Genomic DNA, 12,271 nt, shown 5'->3' on the forward strand with positions numbered 1-12,271 from the left:
TTGAGTTTTTGGGCACGCCTTTAAATTTTGCATGCAAGATAAGCACCTTACTCAGTTGTAGGATGTTGACGGTGATAAGGGTATTAGCAAAGGAAATATTGAAAAGCTCATGAATACTGTTGCATAATTCTTCTTAGAGAAAATAGTTTCTTGGTATAGGATAGAACAATTGCTAGAGGGAAGGTGACCTCCTACATAGCATGAAAAGATGTGTCATGATCTTGGTATTTGTAATTTGTTCCCTTTCACTCTGCTCAACTAAAACAAGGATGACAAACATTTTTCCATTAAAGATTATTAATTTTAAAACTTAATTGAGTCAGAAAAAATAAATGCAAATTAATTTTATTTTATTTTATAATTATTTTAATCTTTTGCTTTAAAGAAAACACTGAGTTTATGGGTCACTTTACAAGTGAAATAAGAACACAGATTTGGGGGTAATAAACATAATTTAGCACCAAATATATTTGTTCTAATTTATTTCACAGTTCAAAAACAAAGTGTAAGAGTAGAAAAAGGAAAGAAAGAAGAAAGGAGAGAGAGAGAAGTACAGAAAAAGTTACAATAATCAAAATAAAAATCAAGAGAAAAGGGAAAAGAAAGACTAGCAGAGGCATAAATGGAAAGATAGTCGTATGACTTAAAAAAAAAAAAGGTGAAGAGACAGAGAGATACTAGTCCACGAGGAGAGCAAGACCATCCAGAGGCAGAACTCCTTATCCAAGGAATTCAGAAGTTATTAGACATCCCTATTATGTAAAGCTGGCATCTGGTATGAGATTTCTTTTCCAAAAATTTGTGAGTAACCAGAATTTCTATGCATCTCTGGAATGCATGTATTCTAAACTCATTGTGCAACCCTTGCTGACATCAAGGCACCAAAATGTCTATAAATGTAATTGTTTACCATGACCTATGTGGCTAATATGGTAAAAATTACCCTTAAGCTCCCACTTTAAGGTCCATAAATACCCTAAGGAAAAATCTACTGCAGTGGCGTACTCAGTCCTCTCTTGCTGAGGAGCCCTGCTGCACTCCTCTGCAGCGTTCTTTCCATCTAATACAGCTTTCCTTTCCAAATCTATACAATTGTTGGTAAATTCTTCTTACTACCCACAAGCCAACCACACTCCACTGCCTGGGCTGTGACAGCTCGCATGGCAGTCCATATAAATGCACAGTCTACAAATCCATATAACCACAAAAAGAAAACAGTGATAAAGAAAGCTGCACAAAGGAAAATAGAGAAAGGAAGCAAAATGAATGAGGTTAGATACATTCTTAGGTGGAATAATAACCCCATCTTGGAGTAGGTTAGTCTTGCCACCAAAACTTTTAAAAACATGATTTTTTTCATAATTGTGCATATAATCCGGGATCTTATTCACCTCTTAATGTTCACTCTAATACATAAGATAAAATTAATCTGAAGATCTAAAATAGTTCTCAAAATGGAGACTTTTTAATCCTTCTAGGAAAGTTTTATCACCTTGGATAGATTTTTTTCCTCTAGATAATCTTGAATTAATTTTACAATGAAAAGTATTACTGGTATTTTATTAAATTGTATTCAATTTATGCATTGGCATGTATATATTCAATAATATTACTTTTAACCAACAAAAGAGTTTGTCTCTGAATTTATTCATTTTTTTCTCAAAAAATATTACCACTTTTTATATGAACAGATACTTCCCAAAAGAAAACATGTATACGGCCAATAAGCATATGAAAAAAAAATGCTCAGCTTGACTATTCATTAGAGAAATGCAAATCAAAACCACAATGAGATACCATCTCACACCAGTCAGAAGGACTGTTATTAAAAAGTCAAAAAATGGCTGGGCACGGTGGCTCACACCTTAAATCCCAGCACTTTGGGAGGCCAAGGTGGGCAGATCACGAGGTCAGGAGATTGAGACCATTCTGGCTAACACGGTGAAACCCCGTCTCTAATAAAAAATACAAAAAAAAAAAAATACAAAAAAAAAAAAATTAGCTGGGCGTGGTGGCGGGCGCCTGTAGTCCCAGCTACTTAGGAGGCTGAGGCAGGAGAATGTCCTGAACCTGGGAGGTGGAGCTTGCAGTGAGCCGAGATCGCACCACTGCACTCAGCCTGGGCGACAGAGCGAGACTCCGTCTCAAAAAAAAAAAAAAAAAAAAAAAAAAAAAAAAGAAAAGTCAAAAAATAAAAATTCAAAGAGAATTTTTTTTCTTTTTTTACTTTTATGGCATGACTTCTAATATTTTATATCCTTAACACTTTATACAAAAAAATCAAAGGAAGAAGAAGAACATTTAAGTTTACTTTGTTTCATTTTTCAGAGTTAATAGTTGTTTCACATTCTCACCAAGATTTGATTTTTAAATGTTGATCTTGTATCCTGCAACCCTTGATAAATTTCCTTGTAAATTATAGTTATTTAAAGACACCATAGTATGCTTTACACATATATTTCTTCTATGAATAGATTTTTATTTTTTTCTTCCTAATATTAATACCTTTAAAAAAAACTTTATTTCAGTGGTTAGCACATGTTGAATAGAAGTGGTGAGAGCATGAATACTTGCATTCTTCCTAATCTTAAAGGGGCATGCATTCAAGATTTTATCATATGTTATAATGGTTGCTGTAGGTTTTTCATAATTGCCCTTTATTGGACTGGAGAGGTTCCCTTTCATTTCCAATGTACTTAGAATTTTTTACAGACATGAATGGATGTTAAAACAAATGATTTTCTGCCTCTATTGGCGTTCACCACCACATCCAGCTAATTTATTTTATTTTATTTTATTTTAATTTTTAGTAGAGTTGGGTTTCGCCGTGTTAGCCAGGATGGGCTCGATCTCCTGACCTCCTGATCCGCCTGCCTCAGCCTCCCAAATTGCTGGGATTACAGGAACTAGCCACTGCGCCCAGCTGAAGACATGTCTTTAAAAAGGTAGCATAACTCCTATTTCTAGCCGCTCTTGCAACTAAAGGTGGCTGTGTACAGAATAACTCTATTCCTCTATATCCTGTTTGGACAAACCATCTTTCCATTGATTTAAGCACACTTTCAGAATAAAACGTAATTTCTTATCTCAGGAATTCCAAAGTCTAATGGAAGAGGCAAGCTTATATTGAATAATAATTGCAAAGCAGATAGATTATGCTTGGCAATAATGAAGTAATTCAATATATAAAACATAAGAAAAGAAGGAAATATCTGTTTCATAGTTGTAATTAATTAGAACTTTACTATGCAGAACAGGTAGAGAGGCATTCCTCAAAAGATTAAGAGAGGTATAAAGTAAATGTAAATGTCAGCTATAGGGGTTTTCTTAGGCAGAGAATCATGCTTTAGAGTAAATGAAGGTGACGCTGGTATTCAGGTTCCTTTGGAGAAGGCAACAATAAAAGTAGAGTTATCATTTATGAGATCCAAGAAGCCCAAGAAAAGATAATAAGAGCCCAAGCCACAGCAGGCTCAGACTTTTTTTCCTAAATAAAAAGGAACGAATAGCTAAATATGACAAAAGTCAAGGTATCTTTTAAGAAAGTTACACTTCCTCTGAAGCACAACAGAAATCAAAGATAGTTACCCTACAGCACTCCTTGCCTCTCTTCCAAGGATATAGCTATGTATTGTTTTTTAAAAAAGGTAAAGGGAATATATCACTTGACCATGTCTCTATCCAAGGTGAATTTCTCCAAAAGCACAACTTTGGGGCACTTGTATGAGATATAGTTTAAACCCCACTGAATTTGATTTCCCACCCTCCCAGACACTTACCTTTATTATTTTCTCATATTTGTTTGCTTTTGTTTCCTTAATATAGTCCAGGAAATGTATTTGTGGGCCGTCCTACAGGAGAAGTTATAATGAATGGAAAAATGTGAAGAACCTTCTATTCTCCCAAGAGTATATGGCAAAGAGGGTGCAATTGCACCCAAAATATCAGTGTGGAAGGGTCACATAACTGATACTATAAAGTAACACATTGTCTTACAGAATTCTCATTCTTAGGCTGAAATATTACCTTCTTCATCAAACTTACCTGACTGCATGTTTGATGTTGTTTGAGTAAAATATAATACTCTTTTATTTCCCAAATGCACACACACACACACACACACACACACATATTATGTTTTGGGAAATATATGTGCTATAGTATCTATATTTATTCACTTCTTAAATTTGTAAATTTTAATTAAAATTTACAATTTTAATTGTAATGACAAAATTAAATTTAATTAAATTTAATTAATTTTATTAATTAAATTTAATTAAATTTAATTAAAATGACAAAATGAATTTGCTGAAAGGAGTTGGTAAAATGATCAGCTGTATTCAGTCACATAACTATTGTTTAGTCTTAGTAATGAAAATAGAAAAAAAAAAAACCAGTCAGGTGCAGTGGCTCACGCCTGTAATCCCAGCACTCTGGGAGGCCAAGTTGGGTGGATCACCTGAGGTCGGGAGTTCAAGACCAGCCTGGCCAACATGGTGAAACCTCATCTCTACCAAAAATACAAAAATTAGCTGGGCGTGGTGGCACGCACCTGTAACCTCAGCTACTTGAGAAGCTGAGGTAAGAGAATCGCTTGAACCTGGGAGGCGGTGCTTGCAGTAAGCCGAGATTGCGCTACTGCACTCCAGCCTGGGTGACAGAGTGAGACTCCACCTCAGTCAAAAAAAAAAAAAAAAGAAAATAGAAAAAACCGACCGACACTAAAAGCTAAGAAAATAGTGTGTTCATTTTGGAATCTAATTCAAAATTCATTATAATGAATTTTAACGGGCCACCAAAGGCATGTGTTGAAGTTCACTGAATATTATTCAATGTTTGAGAATTACAGACAGCACACATATTTCATTTGTAGCAATGTCTGATTTGTTTTGCATCTATATATTTGCATTTATTTAAAACAAAAAAAGTCAAAATATATTTCATCTGTTACTTGGAAAAAACATTGAGTAATTGTCCAAATATAGCTCTCTATTTTCTAATTTTTAATTAACAATGCTTCTTATTTAAAAATATAACTTATTTCAAAATAACTGACATTTAATGTTTTTACATTTTTTAAAGTGTTCATGCACATCTATTTAATTTCTAGATATCATGAGGGAATCGTCACTGTATCTGGAAGCCAGATGCCAAAGATGTTCAGTTATTATCAATGTATCTATGCATAAACGATTGAAACTGATTCTTCATGCCATAATTTATCTAAATATTCATTCCTTTGGAACACTGTTTTCCACCAATAGTAACAAGACTTGGAACAAAATAAAATAGCAATATCATGTGCATTTTCTATTTCTGCACTTTTCCACTTCTGGAAATAGTCATAGAATCATTTTGTGACAGATTAATATCATCCATGATCCTAAGCCACTAAGAATAAGTGTTAGATTCTTTGGGTTAAATTGCCATAAGGACTAAATTTATTTTTTTAACCAATTCCCTAAAGAATCAACTGATTTTTAGTTTTACAGCATATGTATGACCTCTCCATCCATTTTGCCTTAATTCTAGTTCTTTTTATCCTTCAGTGGTGAGAATGAGAAAACCTGGATGCATATGGGTATGGTTGATTTGAAAAGTACTTTTTAAACATTTGGAAGTTTTTCAAAACCAAAAGCATATTTGCCAAGTGATCTTTTCCCCCTACATTTTAAATCCATGTGCAACCTAAGAGAAATTTAGACCATATGCTAGTTCAGATTGACTTACATTAAAATCATGAAAATTTTATTTAATAGCTCTTTGACACACAGGGAGTGTTTAAATTAAGCTTCTCTAAATTTTACATTTTTCAAAATACACTCTGTTTTCTATCTACCCTCAACTACTCCTCACTACTCTCCAGGAAAATATCAGATTTAATTCAGGAGATGTAAGTTGGATGTTTTCAGTCCATCAACAATGATTAAGTAATTTAAAAAGCATTCTTTTTTTTCACTTCTTCTCTAGTTTTTGTTTGTTTAAATATCTCTGTGCAAGTTCAGAACAGTTTTATTTATATTAGGATCAATAATCTGAGGAATGAAATAAATTGTTGCATTTCTTGCAATAAATGAGTTTATGCTTTCTTTACAGAACATTAAGGACATGAACTTTTAAGAACATTTTAATGTTTCACTATAAATGATACTTGAGCCTTGCATTAGAATACATAAGGTAAACTTATATAAAGAAAAAATAAAAACCTTCTCCTTCTCATCTGCATTTGCAATCCCACATGCACTGAAGTAATCAATGTTAATGGTTTTCTGTCCATTCGGCCACACCTCTAATGGATGGAATTTATGTAGTGTAATTCTTTGTCAGGTACAACTACACATGAGTAAAACTATGTGTGATTTAGAACTCAAGATTAGGATTTTTAACTAGTAGTGAAATGGGAAGGGAAAAGCAAAAGTAAAATAGACATCAACTAATGGCAGAATGGTGTATAGAAGGGAGTCATCTGTATATATGACATCTGATGGCCCCGCCACTCAGCTAACCCATCCACACATGAAATAATAAGTAGACAAGTGCATTGAAAATTGTAAGTGTGACAGAAAGGTCACCACGTGATTGCTACTATTATATCGTTTTACTATTTTGTTCTCCCAACAATGTATAGCTCAAATTTATACTATAGGCTGTTCATATCCCGTAACAAAATATCCATTAATTTATGAATTTGATAAAATTCTAACTTACTGCAGTGCCCTACAAATAATAGTTTGGCCCATCTGTGGTGATGACTGTTCTGGAAGATCTTTCTGATGTTGAATAACTAATATTGTGTTTCAATGTTACTATTAGGTTGGTGCAAAAATAATTGCGATTTTTGCCATTAATCACAACTACATTTGTGCGAACCTAATAGTAATGTAACATTCTGTATCTAACATTTGTGGACACTGATCGAATATGCAGTATTCGGGGGAGAAGTTGGTGGAAGAGATGTGTGTTGTTTTGTGAAAGATAGTATTCTGAGGGAAGGCAGAAAAGGGATATACGTATAAGAAAATAGTGGATCTTGATCAGATGCACACTTGTTCCTATTTACAAGAAGTCTACTCTGTGTTACTGAACAAATCAACTTACATGAAGTCAACTAATTCCAAAGAATTTACCATCTAGAGAAATTCACATTTGTAATAATAAATAGTTTTCTTAATGACAGAAATTTTATAATATGTCTTTTTTACTTTATAGCTATAACCGTAGAGTTATAAAATCTAAATACAGACAAGCCTACCCAGTGTTTGATTATATTCAATGATGTTTAAAAGTAATGGCCTCTCTTTTGTTCTTACTGGGAAAATTATCATTAGCACAGTGCTTCATGCAGGCTCTTATTACTTCTATCTCCCATTGTTATGATTGGCAAAGCACAAAGCCATGCTCAAATTAGAATGCTTGGGCACATTGCAGTATTTATCACAGGGTGGACTGGATACTGAGTTTCTTAATTTTTAAATATTTCTTTCCAATGCAAAATTCATGAAGGCTTAATGTTGGGAAATGTCTGAATGGCTATAAATTCCCTTCCTAATTCCCTCCCCTCAATGCATACCCATTTTTTTTGGCTCATTCTTAGAACTGTAGCTGTTCTTGAATCTTTGATGGGTTGAAGCTAATCCACATTCAGATTTTACAATCTCATATAATTGCCAAAATTCTACCCCTCAAAACACTTGTTTCTTTCTTTTTTTTCTCTTACATTTCCTCAAAGAAAATTAGTGAAAAAACAATTTTTTATTTGGTCTGAAACTTTATGGTGGAAATCTGAGGACAGGAAGAAATTTAGGGACTTGTTCATGCACTTTTGATTTGGCGAATGCCTGGAATATATTTTTTTCTCTCTGCACAATGCAAAGTAGTTGCACTCACAAAGTATCAATTAGAAAAAGAAATTCTTTCCACATTTCATCAGAGTTTTAAGTGGTTACACTACAATAATCCTCAGCTATTTGGGAAATGGTAAAAAAAAAAAAAACTTTGAAGATCAAGCCATCATTATTATTTTCACTAAAACCTAAAAATTCAGCCACAATATGTCAAACCAGTTGGGACAGGACTTCCTTCCACTAATTTAGTTTTTACTGCTGGATACCTGATGGGCTACTTACTATATCAGGTGTCTGATAGGGCAAATTGTACCTGGAGATAAAAAAAAGAAGAAAAAAACAGGCTCCACCCCCTAGCAGCAGAATACAGCAGAACATTTAGGTACCCACAGAACATAAACCAAAATGGACTGTATCCTGGATTTTAACAAACATTAAGAATTTTTTAAAAACTGAAATCCTGTAGAATGTATCCTCCAGCCAAAATGGCATCAAATTAAAAATAAAAAAGTAAAATAACAGCAGAATCTTAAATACTTGAAAAATAAACAGCATACTTTTTTAGTTCTTTTTTTTTACATTTTTATTTATTTTAAGTTCTGGGGTAGGTGTGAAAGATGTGCAGGTTTGTTACATAGGTAAATTTGTGCCATGGTGGTTTTCCCTACCTATCAACCCATCACCTCGGTTTAAGCCCAGCATGCATTAGAGATTTTTCCCGATGCTCTCCTCTCCCTCCCCCATCCACAGGCCCCAGTGTGTGTTGCTTACTTCCCTGTGTCCATGTGTTCTCATTGTTCAGCTCCTACTTATAAGTGAGAACATTAGATGTTTGGCTTTCTGTTTCTGCATTAGTTTCCTGAGGATAATGGCTTCCTGTTCCATCCATGTCCCTGCAATGGACATGATCTCCTTCATTTTTATGGCTGCATAGTATTCCATGTTGTATGGGTACTGCATTTTCTTCAGCCAGTCTATTACCGATGGGCATTTAGGTTGATTCCATGTCTTTGCTATTGTGAATAGTGCTAAACAGCAAGCACACTTCTAAGGAGAACGTCTCAAGGGAAACAATTAAATATATTAAACTGAATAAAAATAAAAATACAACATATCAAACTTGATTTAACACAGTTGACGTCAGTGCTGAGAGGAAAATGTATTTCACTAAATATGTATAATAGAAAAGTAGAAATCTCTCAAAAATTCAAGCTATCACATCAAGAAAGTAGAAAATAGTAGCAAAATAAAATCAAAACAAATATAAGAAAGAATATAATAAGGATAAGAGCAGAAATAAATGAAACAGCCAAAAGAAAACAACAAAGAAAAGCAAAGAAATAAAGCTGGTTCTTTGAAAATATCTATAAAATTGACAAACCTAACTAATAATGATAAAGAAAAAAGGGATGTCATAAATTACCAATTTCATGAATGAAATGGGCTAACATTAGCAGTAGAACTCAGCAATGTACACAAAGAATTACACAGCATGTCCCAGTGATGTTTACTCCAGTGACTGCACACCTAGACATTCATCCCACTGAAATAAAAACTTTTTTTTTGCACTTGTAATTGGCTTCCCCTCTGCTTTTGTTGGCAAGAGCAGGTCGGTGTCCCAGGCTTAGAATCCATTTTTCTCTCTCTCCGTCTGTCTCTCTGTCTCCGTCTCTGTCTTTGTCTCTGTCTCTCTCTGTCTCTTTCATTTTTTGACAGAGTCTTGCTTTGTCGCCCAGGTTGCAGTGATGCGATCTCGGCTCACTGCAAGCTCCGCCTCCCGGGTTCACGCCATTCTCCTGCCTCCCGAGTAGCTGGGACTACAGGCGCCCACCACCATGCCCGCTAGTATTTTGTATTTTTAGTAGAGATGAGGTTTCACCGTGTTAGCCAGGATGGTCTTTATCTCCTGACCTTATGATCCGCCCGCCTCAGCCTCCCAAAGTGCTGGGATTACAGGCGTGAGCCACAGTGCCTGGCCAGAATGCATTTTTCCTCCCACACCAAAGCACCTGCAGTATGGGTGAAGCAGCCTGGAGCCTGGCTGCATAAGCCTGCACAGCAGGAGGGTCCCAGCAGGAGGGTCGAGGTGCCACTGCCTGGGTCCAGCTCACAGGCTGCCAGGGAGGCTCTGATCTGGCTCCCTGGTGCTGGCAGTGTCCTGTTCCCAGGATCTGCACGTGGGGGTGCCTTCCTGCATCTCCCCATCAGTGGTAGGTGCTCCTCCCAGCCCCCTCTTGCAGGCCTGGAGACAGCGGCCTGCACCTCAACCCTACTGCATGCCAGTGAAGCGAAGCACCCCGGGCCAGAAGCCCCACAGCTGTTGGCCCTGGTTTGGACACCAGGCAGGGGGCACCACAGCAGGAGCTAGCAGCCCAGCCCCGATTCTGTGGCCCCGAGTGCCCCGTTGCTGATGGCCCTGTGTTCTGGGTGCGGACCAAGGAGGAGCAGGTGTGGAAGGCGCCTCAGGCAGGCCCTGGGCTCCGTGGGCGTCTTGTGGTGGGAGATTTTGAGGCCATTTGCATCCAGCTCCGCCAACCAGAGCTCTAAGCTGCAGCAGCGGCCACCCGCAACAGCGCCACCACTAGTGTCTTGGGGGCTTTCTTCAGAGGAGGCTGTCAGCATCCTCGAGTTCCAGGCGCTCTAGCCCCAGTCCTGCTTCAAGAGGCTTTTTCCCACCACAGGCTTCTCCTCAGTGGCCAGAAAGCTGGGCCAACTCCCATGAACTTTGCCAGTAACGCAAGGCTGTCACTGACATTTGTGGCGCCAAGACTTGCGCACGCGGATTGCACACATCGGCCACTTCCTGCACCACGTGCAATGACACGCGCACGCTTCACGCGCACGCCGCATAACGTCTGAGGCGCGCGCGCCCCGCACGCGCATAACGGCTTGGCTTACCTGTAACGGGTACGCTTCGCTTCGCGTTCCTCGCTTGGCCTTGCGTTCCTAGCTTGGCTTGGCTGTTAGTCGCTTTGCCTGGTGTTTCTTGCTTGGATTGGCGTTTCCTCCCTCGCATTCCTTTGCTGGGCTTGACCTTTTCTCTGCTGGGTTTGGCATTCCCTTGACTGGGCTGGGTGTTTCCTTGGGAGGGGGGGCTTGGCCTTTCCTGGGGTGGGCGTGGGGTCCCCCTGGTGGGCGTGGGCTTTCCCCGGGTGGGTGTGGGTTTTCCCTGGGTGGGGTGGGCTGGGCTCCCTTGCTGGGGTTGGCAAGTTTTGGCTGGGATTGACCTTTCTCTTCAAACAGATTGGAAACCCAGGGTTTCCTGCTAGTTGGTGAAACTGGTTGGTAGACGCGATCTGTTCGCTACTACCGGCCTCCCCTGGCTGTTAAAAGCAGATGGTGGCTGAGGTTTGTTCAATGCCCGCTGCCTCTGCTGTGAAGAAGCCTTTTGAGCTCAGGAGCAAGATGGGCAAGTGGTGCCACCACCGCTTCCCCTGCTGCAGGGGGAGCGGCAAGAGCAACATGGGCACTTCTGGAGACCATGACGACTCCTTTATGAAGACGCTCAGGAGCAAGATGGGCAAGTGTTGCCACCACTGCTTCCCCTGCTGCAGGGGGAGCGGCACGAGCAATGTGGGCACTTCTGGAGACCATGACAACAACTTTATGAAGACACTCAGGAGCAAGATGGGCAAGTGGTGCTGTCACTGCTTCCCCTGCTGCAGGGGGAGCGGCAAGAGCAACGTGGGCACTTGGGGAGACTATGACGACAGCGCCTTCATGGAGCCGAGGTACCACGTCCGTCGAGAAGATCTGGACAAGCTCCACAGAGCTGCCTGGTGGGGTAAAGTCCCCAGAAAGGATCTCATCGTCATGCTCAGGGACACTGACATGAACAAGAGGGACAAGCAAAAGAGGTAACCGGGCCTGGGATGGGAGGAGGCGGGACATGGGGGGATGATGGGGACATACCCTCCTGGCACAGGGAGGGAGGAGCCAGGCTTTCTCTTCCTCCGCAGGCCCCACACCACCCTGGGTGTGGAAACCTCAGAGAGGTCAGGGCCCAGGTCCCTTTATAAACAGCAACACAAAAACAAAACTTTAGCTGATTTCCAATCCAATTATAATTTCCCTTATAGAACACTAATAGACGGTTTTAAAGTGATTTAACTCGCAAAATTAAGTCGATGCAGCAGATTATTTTTAATGTACACATTTTAAAACAATGTTCTATACACTATAGAAAGGTGTATATTGAGAACTAAGTCCCATAATATATCAACTTCTGGGCTAAATATTTTTCAAATAAAATCCAATATGGATTTTATATCGATGTGTACCCTATGTAAATACGTTCTTTACTGAGTAACCTTAAAAGGAAACTGAAATGGGAAGTATGGTTCATATCTTTGAATAGGAGGGTTCGTTTTTCTTAAGATGTGAGCTTTTTCTGTGTTTATCACTTTTACATAAGCCAAATAAAAATA

General features: G+C 38.6%; 1 protein-coding gene across 3 annotated transcripts in view; it reads left to right on the forward strand.

Moving 5' to 3' along the window:
* Positions 1-6,458: 6,458 nt before the first annotated feature.
* The window catches only part of LOC112205576 (POTE ankyrin domain family member B3), a 44,702-nt gene continuing 38,889 nt past the window's right edge, over positions 6,459-12,271 (forward strand). For all 3 annotated transcript variants that reach the window (XR_010150350.1, XR_010150351.1, XM_063791908.1), the window contains exon 1: positions 6,459-11,701. Coding sequence is in view for 1 of the 3 variants with exons in the window: in XM_063791908.1 (XP_063647978.1) it covers positions 11,181-11,701 (521 nt within the window). In the remaining 2 variants the exon portion in view is untranslated. The remainder of the gene's footprint in view (positions 11,702-12,271) is intronic.

Source organism: Pan troglodytes, chromosome 14, assembly GCF_028858775.2.
Source record: "Pan troglodytes isolate AG18354 chromosome 14, NHGRI_mPanTro3-v2.0_pri, whole genome shotgun sequence".
In the NCBI taxonomy this organism is placed as follows: domain Eukaryota; kingdom Metazoa; phylum Chordata; class Mammalia; order Primates; family Hominidae; genus Pan; species Pan troglodytes.